We start from the raw sequence: 18,223 nt of genomic DNA, 5'->3' as shown, positions 1-18,223 counted from the left end.
GCAGCCGGGCGGGGCGCGGGGCTTCAGAGGACGGCGACGCCGCAGCCCGCCCCCGGCAGGTGCCGCCGAGTCGCGGGAAGCTCCGGGGCAGGCAGCGGGAGCCCGGCGACCCCCAGCGGCGGCTGCGGGAGGTGGCGAGGCCGCAGCTCCGGCCCGTCCCCGGCCACAGGCAGCGGCGGGGGAAGGCCGAGGCCCACCTGGCCTGCGCAGCCTCCCCGACCGGCGCCCGCAGCTGCGGTGGGGCCCTAATGGCGGGGGGGCCCCAGCAGCGCGGGGCCTGGGGCGAGCGGAGCGAGCCGCTGAGCCGTACGTGGCCCCGAGTGCAGCGAGAGCCCCGGCAGCGCGAGGCCCTAAGTGGCGCAAAGCCCTGGGCAGCATGGGGCCCTGACTGTGTGGTCCTGCCTTGCAGCTGATGCAGCAGCAGACAACGGTTCTCTCCACCTCGCACGGCAGCTACCTGAGCCCAGGCGTCGCCTTTTCCCCTTGCCACATCCAACAGATCGGTGCCGTCAGTCTCAATGGGCTGCCAGCCACTCCTATTGCACCAACATCAGGTGAGGGCCTGGTGTGGGCCAGGACGCAGCAAGTCCTTCACTACCGATGAACCTCCTGCCCCAGCACGGTGCTCATACAGGTAAAACAGTTCCCACATCCCTCTGGGCTCAGCATCTGGATTAGGCTGCTCTTTTCTAACAATGCAGCCTCCGAGGACAGGAGTCCCTAGTTCTGTGCAAATTTCTGCAACCTCCCTGACACCCTCATGTGTTCAACACACATTCTCTTGCCCTACTGCTGTTCCTCTCTGCTGCAGTTTTTCCCTTTGGTGTAGTAAAGAAGGACCAGGTTCCCAGGATTGCACCTCACTCTGAGTACAGCAGTCCTATTCATTATCCTCATCCCACAGTAATAATATTGGCAATAATGCATATTGGCTTTCAACACCTGTCAAGAACAGGGCTGTATGATGCTAGGTGCTGTACAAACCTGGATTAAAAATGTTCCATCCCAAAGCTCTGGCAGCAGCCAGGGCTAGCAATGCTGCACACACTTCTCACTAGTGCTGCCTCTAATTTTGTGAAGGCTCCAGCACTAGTCTGTCACCTCCACGTGCCAACTAGAAGACATAATAGCTTCACACACAGCAGTCTTAACCAGGCAGATGGAAGGAGGGAGTGCAGGTTTTGCAGGACCTCGACTCTCATGGGATGTCATCTCTTCTTGCTCTACAGGGCTACATTCACCGCCTCTCCTGGGAACAGCAGGCATGCCGGGACTGGTGGCACCCATTTCAAATGGCTTCACTGGAGTGGTACCATTCCCAAATGGGCATCCAACCTTGGAAACAGTTTACACCAATGGCCTTGTGCCATACTCGGGTACGGAAGGCAGGAAAAAAAGCCATCCAGAGACCTCAGAAACTGCAGTTAGCTTCTCTTTTCTGGATTTCCCACGCAGAACACTTTTTCTAGCTCCCTACCAGCCAGGCACTGAGACTCACTTGGCAGGGGGGTGGGGGGTGGGGAAAGAGAGACAGTGAGAATACATGCATGATTCCCTTTCCTGTGCTTCTGATTATGTTCTTCTCTGCAGCCCAGAGCCCTTCAGTAGCAGAGACTTTGCACCCAGCCTTCACAGGAGTTCAGCAGTATGCAGGTACCAGCTTCCCTTGTCTCCCTCAGGCCCTTGTGTGGCTGACCAGATAGATCCTCGGGTAAACAGTTTGTTCTGTCTCCTTGGAGTACAGCTGTGTATCCAACTGCCATCACCCCCATTGCTCAGAGCATCGCTCAGCCACCTCCCATCCTGCAGCAGCAGCAACGAGAAGGTGAGGATCAGGGTGGGAATGTCTGTGTCTGGCAGCAGTGGGGTGGGGGCAATATGTGTAGCTCGTCTTCTGCACCATAGAACCAATGAAGAGGAGACGGCACTGATCTTTGTCCACTCTAATTTTTAATATTGGGGCTGGGTTACAGAACCAGCCGTGTCTTTGCAGTGAGTGGATTGGAAGGGTTTGGAGAATGCTTGTCATGCAAACTTTCTGATCTCATCCCTGGCCAGATGCTGCCAGGTAAAAAGGGGACAACAAGCACTAGAACACCAAGCTTTGACACCAGAGGGTTATAGAGTGAGCACCTTCCCTACACAGGCAGCAGCAAAGAGGACTTCCTCCCCATCTTTACTGATGCCAGAACCACACTGGTACTAGTCAAACCAGCCTCTCCAACATACTGTCCTCTCTCTTTAGCCTTCCTAGCCTCATGAGTTTGTTTTTCAGCTTATTTCCAAACTGGCCTGGACAGGATTTGGAGGCAAAGGCATTTGCTGTCTGCTTCTGCTTTGTATAGCAGGTGTCAGCAAGGGAACAGCTCCTTGTGCTCATCAGGCTCACAGGGAGCAAATGAAGGAGTGGGCAGGACCACGTTAGCCCATAAATTGTGTATGCCAATCCAGGAGATTGCCAGTTGGGGCTGTGGCTTATCGGCTGAAGGCAACCACTGCACAGCTGTGGGCAGGGAATGCTAGAGCAGCAGCTTTCACAAAGCAGTGTCTGCTGCTCTCCTAGGACTGGGAGAGCTATGAACAAGGAGCTGTCACCTCAGCTAATTAATTTCCTTCCAGCAAAACACCATGCAGACACTCACAAGAGTTGTTGTGTCCAGCACCCCACATGGGAACTGAGCAAGCTGTGAAAGTGAATCTGCTCTCCAGAAACTCTAAATCTGCATATTGCCTCCCAGCTGCTCTTAGAGAGCCCTCAGAACCCTTCCTGGACCAGTGACTGAGGGAGACAAGCAAGGGGAGGTCAAGACAGAAGGAGGCAGTACTGGGGTTCTCATCCAGTGCTGTGCTCTGAGTTGAGCCCCTTTCTCTTCCCCTTCCCTTTGGGGGCTCTCTGTTTTGTCCCGCCCCTTTGCCCCCATGCCTGCAGGTCCTGAAGGCTGCAATCTCTTCATCTACCATCTCCCTCAGGAGTTTGGAGACAATGAGTTGATGCAGATGTTCCTGCCCTTTGGCAATATCATTTCCTCCAAGGTATTCATGGATCGTGCCACCAACCAGAGCAAGTGTTTTGGTGAGTGCTGACACCAGTGGGCAAGGGAAGCATGATGGATAACAAGGACACTCATGCATTGGGCATGGCACCAACAGTGCCATTATTATCCATGCCTGTGTCCTGTCCTTCAGGTTTTGTAAGCTTTGACAACCCATCCAGTGCACAGACTGCTATCCAGGCCATGAATGGCTTCCAGATTGGCACGAAACGTTTGAAGGTCCAGTTAAAACGACCCAAGGATGCTAACCATCCCTACTGATGGCAGCGAGCAAGCAGGAGTCACTTCTGCAGCACAGGTAAAGCTGGCACCATCACAGCACCGTTCCTAGACAGTGCTGGCCAGTGTCAGCAGGCAGCAAGGTCTGGCTGCTCCTACGGGGTGGGAAGCCAGGAGATGAATGCAGTAGCACAGCTAACAGGGCAGAGGCCTTGCTTGCCAGGGCCCAGCCCCAGCACCAGAGCAAGGTGACCAAGGCAGGCCTGGAGATGAAGAACAGGTTCAACCAAGAGTGTAGATCATCAGGCAAGTTTGTGGCAATGAGGCAGGCCCAAGGCCAAGCCAGAGAGTCAATCTGCAGGTCAAGCTCAGGATTGGGGCTGGTAAAGGTAAACAGGGTCAGACATAGTCCAGTGATTGCCAGGCAGGTCTATAATGAGAAGACTAAACAGATCCAACATCAAGGTGGGAAGACAATCCAAGGGTTCGAGTCCAGATAATAAGATCCATGGACAGGACAAGTCCATGGACAGGTGGAGACTGACACTTTCACAATGTAGATCAGACAAGGACTGAAGGCACAGTCCTGAGATGTAATGAGACTCCTAGACCCATGGGCAGGGAGTGTGGACAGAAGCCACATGTGAGGCTGGTCAAGGCCATTAAGGCCCATCTGTACACTCAGTGCCCTGACAGGCAGATGGGTTCAAATTACCTGCCTGTGGTCTAAGCAAGGTTTCAGTCTACTTTCTGGCCATTCCCAAAAAGCGTTCGTCTTCCTAGAAAGGTTTTTAAAACTCAATAGTTTTGTTTTCAATTGTTACATGTGCCCTGAAATTAGTCTGCAGAGAATGCTGTCCAGGGTAAGAAGGGACAATCCCATGGTTCACAAGGATCACAGAAAAGCAGAGAAAAGGTGATGCCCTGAAGGGCCACAGAAGAACTACCTGACATGAGAGCTGGCTGTCAAAGAGCTAGCTCCTACTGGCCGCAGACTGGGAGCAAGGAAGGCCTATCTTGGTCCCTTCTTATTGGGGTCATCTTCCTCCATGTTTAAGCAACAGCAACTCAAAGCCTGAGGTTTGCATAGATGTCCTCCTAATCTCCCAATTCCCTCCCTCCTCCCTTTCTATTCAGGTGAAGGGAAAGTCCAGAGGAAGAATTTCTGCTTCAGGTTGATTTACAGAGGCCAGTAAATTTATCAACTCTTTTGACACCACCCCTTTCCTTCCTCTGCTCCCCACCTACCCACCCCATCCTCCTTCTGCCCTCCTTCCCAAAACATGCAATTAAAGAGAAGGCTCAATATCTGCCCAGCAGGAAGATTCTTGTCACGACGGACTCACATATTTGCTGCTAATGTGGTACATAGCAAAGGGACCAGAACACCAGCAGCCCCTGGGGACCTGAAGCTCTTCCTCTCGGGGTATGCCTGGAGGACATGGACCAAGAAAACCCACTGGTGTGTCTCTAGGTTACTGCAGTGATGTATGGAAACTAAGCTCCATCCCTCCCTCCCTCCTGCCCTGTCTCCTGGCCCTTTCATAGATAAATATAAAAAAAAAAAAAAAAAAAAAAATATATATATATATATATATATATACAGTCTCTATTTTTCTTTAAAGTGGCTCACAGGACCAAACTTTTCCATTTAGAGACTGACTCCTTGCAAGAGGGATTGGAAGTTAAGGGTTTGTCTTTGCAACAGTGTCCTCTCAGCAAGCACTGCAGATAGGCCTGAACATTTTGAGAGGATGCTTGGATGGACAGAGCAAGAGAGACAGCGTGTGCATCTCTCTACTCAACATTACCAAGAAGCAAGGAGAAAGAGAATTACATACCTCCAGGATTAGGGCACAGCCAGCTGCTCAGCTCAAGTCACTCATCCACCAACCTTAGCACCAGCCTGGTTAAGGATCTCAAGAGCTCTCAGTCTTACCTTTCCCAAGGGCTTTTGCAGACAGAGCTCCTGGAGTTTGGTGCCAAAGCATAGCCTGAGCACTCAATTAGGCTGAAAGCACAGGAAACCAGTCCCTTTACCTACAGGAGCTGTACTGCCTCCCCATACGTGGCACAGATCTGTATTTCGTAGCTTTCAATGGTAATGGAGCATTTTCTTGATCAAGGCAAGAGAAGATAAGAGAGTGTGAGCAGATGCTATCTCCAAAACAGAGTGACAGAAGCCTCCCAGGGGCTACACACTGCCTCCACATATCGGAAGTAACGTAATGCTGGTTAGTGGGCAGTTCCGATTCCCAGACGAAATGGGACATTTTCTCCATCTGAATTTCACAAGAGGACTCACCCCTTTCTTACACTCTGCAAAGCTTTCCCAAGCAGACATCAAGGATAGTGTGATGAAAGAGGGTTGCCATTCTGTTTTTTTCCCACCACCCCCTCCAAGGGACAGATTATACATTGTGCAGCGTGTACAGATACAGTTATATACACATACACTTAAGTACAAAACATAGTTCAGAGCTTGATTTAACAAATATCCCCTGGGGGTAAGGGGGTGTGTCATACTGACAAGGCATATCCCTTTAACAACTTGAAACAGTCTCTTTAAGTTTCTACCAAAACAAGGAAAGGAAAGAAAAACAAAACAAAACAACCCTACAAACCTTCTGAATGATAAGTTTCAATATTCCAGTTTGATAAGGTACCAAGAACATTCCTGTGTGTGTGTGTGTGTGTGTGTGTGTGTCTGTGTGTGTGTGTATCTGCGTTCAAACATGAACAGAGGGTTGGTGGAGAAAGATTGATGCAATTGATACTGAAGCGAGATATGGGGACTTGAACCTCAGCCAATTCTCATCCTCCTCCAGTTTCCCTTTATTCAGATGTTTGTGGCACAGTTCTTTAAGTACCTTCATCTCCTCAACCACCCCTCTGTATCTGAAGCTGAGAGTTTGAGATGGGTGAAGCTGTGTGAGTCCGTGTGTTTCTATAATCCATGTTTACTTACTGTAAATACCATTTTTATACTTAACATCTATTATGTACGTGATTTGTATAATGTACTTTATTTCTGCTACAAGTAATTTCATGAAGTTTAAACTTAATCTAATTTTGAACAAAACAAAACATAAAAAACCAAACAAACAAAAAAAGAGACCAACAAATGCAAAATGGGAAAAAAAGGACTTTGGAAATTCTAGGTCAAGCTGGTTTAAAACAAGCATTTACAGTTTCTTCCATCACAGTTACTGATGTGACTGTACAATGTTACAGGTGCGATACAAGCTTCGTCAATGTCAAATTCCTCATTCTGGTAAAAAAAAATCTTAAATTTATTTAATAAAAGTTTTACTTGCTAAGTAACTGGGGTTTTACTTCATGTGTTAGTTGCACCTGCTTTTAGATAATGCTTACACTTGAAGACAATCACCAAAGGCCTGGGACAAGAAAAGTCTCTTTCCATTCAGCAGATCATCTGTGTAGTCACTTAAAAAGAATTTCATAGGGGGATGGATGACAGAGCCTGAGTCCTACAGAATACAACCCTGGCTTACTCTGAACACCACACGGCGTCCCCGTGTCTCTAAGAAGGCTGTGGATTTTTATTCCAGTCTTCAGCATATGATCCCCAAAATGCAAGTTTGTTATATTAGCCCAATTGCAATGAGTTAGTTCAGCAGCCAGGCTCCAGCAGAGCTAAACACAAACCAGTCACAGCTCTTGTGTGCAGATATCAGGTATCTTTTAAGCCTTTGTGTACGCTGTTCACGCCTGAGAGAACAAAACTGGTTCTCTCAACAGCACCTTGATGGAAATCAATCAATCAAGAACCAAAGCCCAGCCCATCTGGTGCTACGCACAGAACCAGGAAAAGGGAAAGCAAATGCACAGACTCGTCATCTCTGCCCTGAAGGTGAGGAACACGCTAGTGGTTGGTAGAGAACCAACTCTGTTTGCCACGCCCATGTTTCAGCCCTTCCTATAAAAGCACCAGTTTCCCTCGGGCTTTCTTCCTATAAATAAATATAAATACATAAATTTCTTCCTATATATAAGCCCCTATTTAGTGGTCCTGGAGAAAAGCAGAATATGAGCACAGAATGAAATCTAAGACTACCTCAATTTTTGATGCCTCCTTGCCCCTGCACCAACTCAATTCTGCAGTGACTGAGCCAAAGTGTATACTGCAAACTGTCATGAGAAGCAAGCAGGTGTGTGTTTTAGAAGGGGCAAGTTCAAACTCTAGATTGCAGTGAGTTCTTATTTTCACACAGCTCCATAGAAAGCTTTGTCTTGTCAAAATCCAGTCAATGGCAAGGAGAGAGGAAGGAAAACTCAGCTGGTGCCTGTTCCTATGATGTGAATAAAATGTACTTGTGACTAGAGGTGCTACACACCATTTCCAGTAACAAGAATAGAACTCAAGCTGCAGTGACATCTCTTGGAAGTACACAAGTTTTTATATTAGTTCAGAACAAGACTGTACTTTGTCAAGCACCTAGCTATCAACAGAGCAAAGGAGAGGGGCATGCAGTGACCCTTCCCCAGGAAGCCAGCTCTCACGAGCCAGAATGTACCCCTCAACCTGCTTTTTTTTCTTCTCCTTGGAGAAGATCAGCTATAATTGAAGAAGGATTGCAATTGGCAAGGCTCTGCACACTCCATTTTAGTTCTATATCCCCTAGACAAGCCTGTTTTTTAAGCAGTACTTGGCTGTTCCAATAAATTCCAAACTTGTTAACCAGTTTCTACAAAATGTTCACCTTTCAAAGCTACTTAAAGTTCCTTCAGGATTCATGCATTGCGGACGGGAACAACACACAAAATAACCATCCTCTCAGACACCAAAGAGCCCACATAGGATCTTTTATCCATCCCCAGCCCAGGAGTATGCAAGCAGACACTGCTTTTTCTTAGCTGCTAGAACTTACAAGCCATGACACATATCCATAGGAATAATGTGTTGGGGAAAAATGCCCTCTACATTCTTTCTCCTGTTCAGTGCAGGAATCATCAACCCATCTTGACATTTACAGCAAAGGAAGAGCTGATATAACAGGTCCAGTGCAGTCAGCAAATGTCTACCAACAGGCCTGTGCGCACAGAAGCCAGGTCACCAGCCTTCCTTCACAGAGGAAGCATCAACAGGTAACAGCAACACATAAACCAAAATAGTTTTATTAAAACAGAGATTAAAATTCTATTCATAGGAAGCAAGAAGGTTCACAGAATACACAAAACAATGAAGCAGTGGAGCAGGATGTCCCAGGAATGTACAGACATTCCGGGACATCCTGTACAGACAGAGGTTAAAGCTGGAGCTGAGCGAAGACTGGAGGCAATAAAAGCAGACATGTGAGGCTGAAGGAGGGGAGATGGGCGGAAGGTTAAGACACAGTGACTGATGGGTAGAAATATCAGAACTGTGGCTGAAGCAGGATGAGAGGGAGACCAAGACGAGTCTTGTTAAAAGACCTAAGGTTACTTTGCCACCACTGCTGTCCTGCTCCTGCTTGACACCAACGGTTGAATGGGATGCTTGGTGGGATGGGGCAATGTGATTAGAAGGGATGTAGGGTGGGAGAGAAGACTGAGACTGGGTGTCCCTTAAGGACTGCTGTAGTTATAGTAACTCCGTAAAACCTGGTCCCGGTCATTGGGGAACAAAACCCAGAGGCAACACATATGCTGCAGCCACCATGGGTAGAAAACCTCCTGCACCCGTGTGGCACCCCCCCGGATGATGGCGAGTGCAGCTTCAGGAGCAGGAGAAGCAGTTAGGTGCACTTTGCCCCTGGAAAGAAAGAGTCAGAGGAGCCAGTCAATCCTTGGTGTGGTTTTAACTGTGCAGACCAACTACCACAGGTTTCTGCACGCTCATGTTCTATGCTGAGGTGTACATGCACAACCCCCGTGATGTACCCAAGCCGATACACTCTTCCCATTAGTCTTCTTGCACATCCAAACAGATGTGCACACCATCTTAAACACAGTTGTGCATTTTTTGCATGCTTTCAAGAAGAGACATGTTCCTGCAGACACACTCCCTCCCAGACTCCTACATCCTCCTCCAAATACACACCTGGTATTCTCTAATGCTGTATCAGTATCAATCAGGCCCAGGATGCACAGTGTGACAGAGACATTTCTGTTCTGCATGATGAGTTCATGGCGCAGTGAGCTGAAGAAACCATCCAGTGCAAACTTGGTGGCAGAATAAGAAGTGGTGAAGGGAGTGGGTATTTTCCCTGGAAAGGAAAAGGAGACAATGAAAAACACCAGGAAAGTGGCTGTAAGGAGGATGGTGACATGGAGCAGGAATCTGGGCAAAGACAGAGACTTTGCCATCCTGCATCAACCCATGTTATGTTCAGATGAGTTTCCCTCTATTTCTAGTCACATGCGGGCACTTAGAAAATTCTACCACTTTGTGTGAACACATCCCAGCACAAGAGCCACCACATATGTGGATAAGGGGAGGAAATTTCTTTTGACTTACACAGTAACCAGGTCACATACTGGCCTAAAAAGCCCACTGTCATGGTCTACCTGCAGCCTTCCCCTCCCCCATCACATGCAAACATACAGACTGGATCACATGCTGGTGCATCTGGCCATGACATTTCCCTGACAGCAAGGCACGTTACGTTACAAGACAGGGATGAACTGTAGTCTGAACTTGTGTATGGTGATGCAGCTCCCTTGAGTACATGCTGAAGACTTTCTCCTGCCTTTCCATCCTGTACAGTAATTGCAACTACTCAGCAGCCTGCTATTCAGGCTGGCCAAAGCCAGAAGGCCTTAGAGTGGCAGGATGGTCTCAATGCTGAGTCAGAAATGCAGGAGAGATGGGCCTGGCTGTGAGGGACATGAGCCAAACAAGCAGATCTGGGCACACGGTGAGTGAAGAGCAAAGTTCCAAGGGAATGCAAAATGGTGCAACACAGAGAAGGTCTTCCAGAAAACAAGAAGGCTAGCCAGCCATGGTCCTGCTTGCTACTATAAAACGCACAGCTTGAAAATGTGTTGAGAGGTTGAAGTACACAGACAAACAAGATGTGCTGGGAACCATTGTTTCCACAAGGCCCGCACTTATGCCAGTTAAAGACACTAACCTGTGAGGGAAGAAACAACCACCAGAGAACCTTTATTCTTCTCCAGGGTGGGAAGAGCTGCTGTTGCGAGTGCCACATAACTGAAGAAATTCACCTGGAATGATAGAAGTAGACATGGAAGAAGCAAGAGGGTTTGGAGAGAAGGTCAGCATGAGCCAAAAAGCCAATACAGTGGTCAGAAATGGAAAGGAGCATGGCTTGGATTTGCTTTTTCAAACATCAAGAAAAAAGAATAATCTCTGCAAAGATGGGGACAAACATTGCATCCATCACTCTTTCAGATTCCAGAAAAACCAATGGAGGAGAGTCAGAGCAAAGGTTATTGCTGAGCTTTAACATACAGATTTCTTGACAAGGGACAATCATGTTCCTCTTTTAAGTTCCTCTTGACTGAGCTCAGACTACAACGAAGTGTAACATTCAGCATCTCTTCTGAGCTTGACTGCTCTCTAACTTGTAGGAAATTTCTTACCTGTGATCCCAAGTTCCCTACTCTCCGCTCCTTCCAACATGAAATAGAACTAATATCACCCACCTGACCTAAGAAGACTGAATCAAGAACACAGCTTATCTCCTCCATGGTCCTGAAACCTGGTACCAAGGTGATTCTACAGGAAAACTCTGAATCTGTGAGCAGAGACTCAAATGGCAAACACCATTTCAAACAACCTTATTGTGTTCTGCAATGACACATGTACTTGCTATAGATGAGTAGGAAGTGCTTGCTCCTCACCTACTGGCCTTCTTAAACTAGACATACATTGCACAACTGCCTGTAACTACCCATCAATCCCTAGCAGTCCTGGACTAACAGGAGATAAGAAGGACAGAAGGAAAGAGAGAAGTGAAGTTCTTCCCAGACATTCGTCTGCACACATATACAACAACTGAGCAAAACACCTGTCTAGTAACAAAGCCTCCAAACCATTTGACTTGAAACATGAATGAAATAAAAGGTTTGTTCTCAACCATTGCCATAGACTTGAATTTGCTTTTGAGCTTCCCAAAGCTGTCCCAGGAGAAGCCAGACTCACCCAATTCCAGATGAGCTCTTCCTGCTGGGAAACCTCACCTGCATGAGCCAGCGGGTGTATTCCACATCTCCAGCCCACATCTGGAAATGGGTCACACCAATGTGATTCAACACCAGGTAATCCAATCCCCCTGTGGGCAGGAGAAAAAGCAGTCAAACAAAGGGGCCATCCTCTAACCAGTAACAAATGATTGAACTCGGAAATGCCAGCAGGAGGGCTGAACCGCTCCCTCAGAAGGCTAGAAAGTGCTTTACCATGAAGATACATGAAATACGTCCATTTGGGAGCAGCTTTGCTTGCTCCTCAAGGGTAGAATTGGAAGGAAAGCTGTTCTTCTTTGATGGCAGCTCTCTGAAATGATGTTCCAAGGTAGTGCAGACTTGGAACTTAGTTCTGGTGGTACACTCTGTTTTCGAAGTTATAAGTATACAAATTTGTAGCAGAAAAATTATGATTGGTATGGGAATGTATCAGCAGGAACAGCAGAAGGTTTAAAAGAAAGGTATGAATCGATGGCTGCTGGACTGGCAGGTCATCCAGGTCACAGCACACTTACACACAGTTTCTTAAGACACCCACATGAGGAAAACCAAGACCATAATGAAGTAATTAAGAAACTCAAATAATGGACAAAAGGATAGTGAGTATAATAGAAAATGCTGCCTAATGACAGTCTGACCCAAATGAGGCACGACGGAGAGACAAAAGATCATAATCACTTAACTCCTACAGGGCACAAAAGACAATCAAAAAGCAGCACATGGTCACCAAGAACCCAGAAGACACGATGAGGACTCAACAGTGGGCATCCCTTGTCCTTTGTATCACAAGTAATCTTGGTCAAGGTACTTGGCGATACACATTTTGTTGCCTGTGAGTACTAAAGAATGAGTGAATGCGAATGCATGAGAGTGGGAGTAGTGTGAATCAGTTCTGATTAAAATAAGACCACCTGCCCCTTCTATACAGTCTTGGACTGAGCTTTGCTACAGGGGCAGGTCACTGCTTTCAGACCTCCCAGTTTCTGCCTCTCTCAACACAAGGCACTATGTTCAGGGTTGGGTGTGTGCAGCTGGTACCTGCTCACATATGGCAAATGTGTATACGTGTAGTACCCTGTGACAGGTGAGGTACTGCAGCTGTTGCTATGGGGTGTGGCTTTAGTGAAGTACTATGAGCAAGTACTTTCTGCATACTTTTCTCCTCTAGCAAAAGACATGCCCTCCCCATGAAAGGCAGCTAAAAAGATGGCCACATCCACATTGGTATTTACAAACTGCACACCCTCCTGTCCTAAACATCCCCCTCGGTGAGGAACATGGGGAAACTGAAGCAGGAAGCTCCTACTGGAATGAGAACTATATATGCCTATATACCTGAAGGCCAAAGAGATGCCCATGATGCTTACCCAGCTTTTGGACAGCAAACTGAACCACCTTTTCAGGCTCTGAAGGGGAAGACATATCTGCAGGGATATAAAATATTTTCTTTGCTCCAAGCGTCAGGCATTTCTCCACCACCTTGAAGAATAACACACACCCAAAGATTAAACAATATGGAGTGGCGGGGGGAAAGAATAGAAATTAGTGCACTGTAAGGCACTGTTTTTTCCCCATACTACTATCAGTGACAGTCAATTCTGGACAGAGACACACTTTAAGTCTACTGCTATTCAGCCCACGGAGAGCTCATTTTGCATCCAGACTTTGTTTAACCAGACACTTAAATAGAGGTAACTCCTAGCAGTATGCAGATTCAGTTGACCTTGGAAAGGGATCAAGATTCACCTGAAAAAGACAGTCTTATTCAGAAGAACTCTTCTGGAATAAGGCTTATGCTTTATATTAAGTTCTTCTTTTTGTTCCAAAATACTTGGTAAGGCTCTAGCAGTATTCATCTTTCATAGTTCCTTTGCTATGTTGAGTATGTGAAGGTCCCCAGTAATGATACACAGTTTAGCTATTTGCTGAAATAACGCCTTCCAGACATTAGGAACTATTCTTATGCTCACTGTCCTCAACTCTCCTTTTGCGCCATTTCATGGTGAAGAACTTTCCTTGTAAGTCACCTGTCCCCACAGTTTAAGAGATGCCTTCTCTAAATATTGTCCCATTTTTATAAACTACAGATAAAGCAGTCTCATCTATTCAAGCTGGTCAAAAATTATTTAACCTACAAAAAGGTTTGAGTCTTTAACAAAACAGCTACAAATAGAACTGTTTGGACTCTGAAAAGCTGCACAATATCGCACAGGCATTGTAGTTCATAGAATCATAGAATCTCTCAAGTTGGAAGGGACCCATAAGGATCATCAAGTCCAACTACCTGCTCCTTGCAGGACTACCTAAAGCTAAAACCATATGACTAAGAGCATTGTCCAGACACTCCATGAACAGGCTTGGTGCTGTGACCACTACTCCCTGGGGAGCCTGTTCCAGTGACTGACCACCCTCATAAGAATAACATAAGAACATAAGAATGTTATCCTAATGTCCAATCTGAACTTTCCCTGACACAGCTTCATACAATTTCCTTGTGTAAATGTTCAGGTAGTAAAAAGTTCAGGCAGTGTATATGCATCCTGCTGTACAGGCCAAGCTCCCTTCTGGGTTACACCTCCTCAGTATGCAGTGGTTACTGCCTTCTGGTAAGAAAAACCAGGCATATTGCAGCAGGCACTGGTGTATGGCAACACAAAGTAGCCCATCCGGGAGATCAGTTACAGAGAAGAATGGCACAGGACACTGCCAGCAAATCAGGCTCAAAACATGTCACTGACACGTTCCATCTCTCTACACAAGTGGAAAGAATTTCAAAAGTAACTAAGCTGTTTCTGCTCAACAACAGTTCTGAAGGAAAATTTATCATGCTGTTGGCTAACTTAACAAGCTAACTGCATGCTAACTTAACAACAGCTAAATTGTTGCTGTTGTTTTTTTTGGTAAGAGTCCAAATCTCTTATGTCTTCCCTCATACAAGGAAGTTCCTACCTTCTGCAGCACAGCTTCCCTCCTTGCAGTCAAAACAATTTCAGCACCAAATCTGGCATAATGATATGCCATCTGCTCTCCAATCCCAGCACTGGCTCCAGTCAGGAGAACACGGGCACCTGACAAGCTCTCTTATTTTTGGGAAAGAGAATAAAAGATACAGAAGTAAGTGAAGGAAGCAGCAGAGGAGCTGCCCTTAACTAATGGCAGAGCTCTAAAGTAGAAACGTGCGTGGAAGTGCCCAGTGGAAGTGCCCAAAAGTCTTGATGCTTCTCCAAACCTAGAAGAGGCAGGACTGACCTGAAGAAGCCATGAGATTAACAATGCCTTCCAATTCTTGCTAGACTGAAAATAATAAAAAAATCACCAAATCTTTGAACAATGAGTTATTTTCCCCTTCTGACAGGTGCCTACAACAAAAAGGTTAGTCATCAGCCACCTCGTGTCAAGTAGCCAGCCATATTGATCTGTTTTGGCCTGGGTCGCAGGAAAGCTTGGCTAGCTCAACAAGCTCCAGCACAAGGCAGTCAGCTTGGCCTAACATGCAACAGCCAGTTCCCTCCTCCATCCTGACAACACCCAGGTTCATACTTCAGTCATGGAGCAGGAGGCTCAGTCTGACCCACTTCACTCAAGACAGCAGCTGGCATGCTAGAAACCAAACAGCCAAGCCTTGCTTCACCATTCCCATCCCTCCTCCCCAGCTCAGCATTCTTCCATGAAGTTGGATAATGGATAAAATCAGGCAGCTGGCATGGCTCAGCTGCCATGGAACAACCCCCAGGCCCAGCTGCCCAAGAGGTGCATTGTTTTATTACTGCGTGTTTGTTGTGGACGTTATGCCTAGGCTATCACTGCCAGGGAACAACGATACGATTATGCAAGTTAGCTGTGTCACACGCCTTTTGCCTGTGTTCCTAGACCAGTATCTTTCAAGGATGAAGTTGATTTTCACATTATAAAAAGCTGTACAACATAAACCAGGCTCTGGGCCTTCTGCATATCATTTATTCTTTGCCATCAGTTTGGAGACATGTCAGCCCTCTTGTGCTGGGCACTGCACATCTACAGAGATGGTTCTTGACCCCAAGCAGTTTGCAATCAAAACAAAAAAAGAGAAAGTCAGTGGCAAAGTACATGTCATTTTTTTGCCACATAGACAGCAGGATCCCTTGTAAATGCTGTTAGACCATTTTGTCTTCCTCTTTGTTTCAAGCTTCTCTTTATTTCTGGGAATGAAGCATTGCTTTATGACCACCAACTCTGGTAAGACTATGGGCATGAATGAGACCACCAGTTAGAGTTTGCAAATTCAACCTCTTCTCTTGCGTGACTTATATTCCAGTTTGGAATGACCCCCCTGGTGAACCTACCTGGGTTAAAAGTGTCTTTCCAGAAGAAAGCTAGGAGCCCAGCTATGATCCCTGTAGCACAAAGCACTTTTCCAATTGGCTTCATATCCCAAGAACTTGTGAAGAACAAAGTGAAGTCTTGAAGATGAGCAGTCCAGCCAAAATACTGTAAATGTCTTCCTCTGATGCTGGAAGCCAACCTGCAAGAGGCATGTAAAGGCCTTTTCTGTCTTGCATGTAAGAGAGGCACTGTGTAGAACTGAGCCTCCACCTGAGAAGTCTCTCCACTGGGAGCCAAAGTCACCTTTGTCAAGAATGAAAGATAGGGAGGACACGAACAATCAACACTTTGATAAGCTGCAAAGAAGTTGCTGTTTCCCTGTTAAAGGGAGGGCGCACCACAGTCCTGTGAATGGTTTGCATTTGCCCAAGAAAGTGCCAAGCAGTGCAACTCTGTGTTCAGAGGAAGTAACCCTGGCAGGATGAAAAATGTAAAGCTGCAGGCCTGAAGACAACAAAACCTGCCCTCGTACGAGAAGAAGGGATCCAAAGAGGGCAGAAAACAGGTCTGGAGAAAGCTCAAGAAATCATCACATCTATCTTCCTGCCTTGTTCAACTGTTTTCTCAGCCTTTCATTTGCTCCAGGACAGATGGTCTGGCATTCAGTCTGTCTTAAATGAACTGGACTGGGGGAATTATTTTAAAATGTCTGTCCCTAATGGAACACTCCAGAGAAACTTGTGGAGTCAGCACGAATTCCTCATTTAAACCATGACTTGAAAGTCTCATTTTACAGTAAAAGCCTTCTGCATTTTGTATTGCTGCATTCTATTTCAGATTCTCACAGATACATTTGATGTAAAACCACATCAAATCTGAAATGCAAAACTAATGAAATTATTACCTCTTTTCCGAAATAATACATTATCTGCAGCTGTCAAAAAAATTTAAAACAGATATGAAACCGTGCTGACAAATTACATTTAGATGTGCTCTTCCATGCTTTGGGAATTATACATGCCTGCTGTATGTAAAACAGGGTACAAGGCAGGGAAAAAGGTGAGGGATTTATTTCTGTGCTTCTCCTTCTTTAGAACTTGTCTTGCAAAAGGAAACTTCAAAACTTAAGTCAGTATCAAAACTTACTGATACTAATAGCATTCACTTACCAAGCTGAGCATCATTAGCCAGTACTACTTCTTTGTATTTTCTGAGTTTTTCTGTCTTTACAAATTCTTTAGTAGCCAGAAGCAGTTAGATACAGTAACTACAGGAGGAATTAAAAAGAAATTTTGCAGTAGTTCCAGAAGCTGTCTTCTGCAAAATTCACTTTGTCAACTTCCACAGTTCTGCAAACATCTTTAAAACTAGCTTTTTTTGGAGGGGGGGGACAGCATATCAGGATATGGCTAATACTTAGCGAGATAATGAAATTAACAGTCTTACCCAGGGTACAGAGATGATCATGGAGAGCAGACTTTGTAGGATTGAGGCCTGGAGAAGATAAAAGGGAAAAATGGGAACAAATATGAACCTCAGTAGCTCGAAGATTCTGAGACAATATAGTAGATATTCTTGAAGTTGAGAAGTTACCAGGTAGATTTGGAACTCAAGGGTTTTAAGTTAAAAAGCATAACGTGATTTGACAACACAATACGTATTTTCTATTTCTATTCATTGTATCTATTTCTACTCCCCTATTACAAACAGGGGATCCAGGTCAGCTGAATGTCAGCAGTTCAGACCATCTAATATTTACTTAAAGGTGGATAAAACAACAAGTACCTTCTGTTTTGAATGTGTCTGGATTTTCTTAGGATTAAGAAAAAAGTGAGAAACAGATGCTTGTACTGAGAATTGTGATGGTTTCAGAGCACGGCAGGCACCCACAGCAACAGCTGACCTTGTTTTGGCCAAATTTTATGTAAGCATGTACAAAACCTAAAACATTAGGAGCTCTATTAATTACAAAAAAATGAAAAAAAAAAGAGAGAGAAATAGAAGAAAGAGACATCTGATTCTAAGAAAAAGATCTTTCACTGGCAATTCCCACAGCTCTCTGAACTCAGAGTCAGCCTCTATACAACACAAGTTCTCCCTCGTCTACAGGAGAAAAAACCCCTCCTGTCTAACCTTACAGAACGTTTAATTCATTAAAGAATTATTACGCTCATAGCTGATGACATTCACCGCAAAAAGCCGTACCGCAGGATAACCGGCACTTCCTACTGCACAACACAAACGAAGCAGCAGAGTCGGTAGGATGGAGCCTTGTCGCGAGCCTTGGGGCTGAAGCCCCGGCCGAGCTTCCGTCCAGATGCGAAGAGCGGCAAGACACCGTCTACCGGCATGTCGCGATACAGCACGAAGAACCGGTGAAGGGACATTCCCGCAAAAGGCAGGGCGACGTGCCCGGCCGACTCGAGAGCCGCCCTCGGCGCGGAGGGGCTCACCACAGAGAGGCACGCGGAGGTGCTGAACGCGGGGTGCCCGCCCGC

General features: G+C 46.2%; 2 protein-coding genes across 8 annotated transcripts in view; one reads left to right on the top strand and one right to left on the bottom strand.

Annotated features, from left to right (window-relative positions):
- The window catches only part of CELF5 (CUGBP, Elav-like family member 5), a 41,057-nt gene extending 35,099 nt beyond the window's left edge, over nucleotides 1–5,958 (top strand). For 4 of the 7 annotated variants that reach the window (XM_010563103.1, XM_010563104.1, XM_010563105.1 and 1 more), the window contains 7 exons: nucleotides 410–554; nucleotides 1,230–1,376; nucleotides 1,591–1,653; nucleotides 1,745–1,825; nucleotides 2,930–3,073; nucleotides 3,187–3,351; nucleotides 4,410–4,801. In XM_010563103.1, coding sequence (XP_010561405.1) covers nucleotides 410–554; nucleotides 1,230–1,376; nucleotides 1,591–1,653; nucleotides 1,745–1,825; nucleotides 2,930–3,073; nucleotides 3,187–3,314 — 708 coding nt within the window. In that variant the 3' untranslated portion in view covers nucleotides 3,315–3,351; nucleotides 4,410–4,801. Of the gene's footprint in view, nucleotides 1–409; nucleotides 555–1,229; nucleotides 1,377–1,590; nucleotides 1,654–1,744; nucleotides 1,826–2,929; nucleotides 3,074–3,186; nucleotides 3,352–4,409; nucleotides 4,802–5,398 lie in introns of those variants that run through there. The other 3 variants (XM_010563102.1, XM_010563101.1, XM_010563100.1) reach the window with 3 other exon arrangements.
- Nucleotides 5,959–8,757: 2,799 nt separating this feature from the next.
- HSD11B1L (hydroxysteroid (11-beta) dehydrogenase 1-like) lies at nucleotides 8,758–16,970 on the bottom strand. The gene is made up of 8 exons (XM_010563099.1): nucleotides 16,895–16,970; nucleotides 15,746–15,924; nucleotides 14,373–14,503; nucleotides 12,791–12,902; nucleotides 11,421–11,512; nucleotides 10,349–10,442; nucleotides 9,316–9,481; nucleotides 8,758–9,027 (listed from the first exon to the last, which is right to left on the bottom strand). Exons 2-8 carry the CDS (start codon nucleotides 15,828–15,830, stop codon nucleotides 8,841–8,843), a joined length of 867 nt encoding a protein of 288 aa, XP_010561401.1. The 5' UTR covers nucleotides 15,831–15,924; nucleotides 16,895–16,970; the 3' UTR covers nucleotides 8,758–8,840.
- Nucleotides 16,971–18,223: the final 1,253 nt, after the last annotated feature.

The sequence above is a fragment of the Haliaeetus leucocephalus genome, unplaced genomic scaffold (genome assembly GCF_000737465.1).
Source record: "Haliaeetus leucocephalus isolate CR32 unplaced genomic scaffold, Haliaeetus_leucocephalus-4.0 Scaffold164, whole genome shotgun sequence".
NCBI lineage: Eukaryota > Metazoa > Chordata > Aves > Accipitriformes > Accipitridae > Haliaeetus > Haliaeetus leucocephalus.
This window is presented reverse-complemented; position numbering and strand designations above follow the sequence as displayed.

Excerpts from the sequence above, each read along its gene's own strand:
- HSD11B1L (XM_010563099.1), bottom strand. The coding sequence starts at position 15,830 with ATGAAGCCAATTGGAAAAGTGCTTTGTGCTACAGGGATCATAGCTGGG. Across the intron at positions 9,482-10,348 it reads GGTTGTTTCTTCCCTCACAG|GGAAAATACCCACTCCCTTC; the intron begins GTTAGTGTCTTT and ends TTTCCTTTCCAG. Across the intron at positions 9,028-9,315 it reads ACAGCATTAGAGAATACCAG|GGGCAAAGTGCACCTAACTG; the intron begins GTGTGTATTTGG and ends CTTTCTTTCCAG.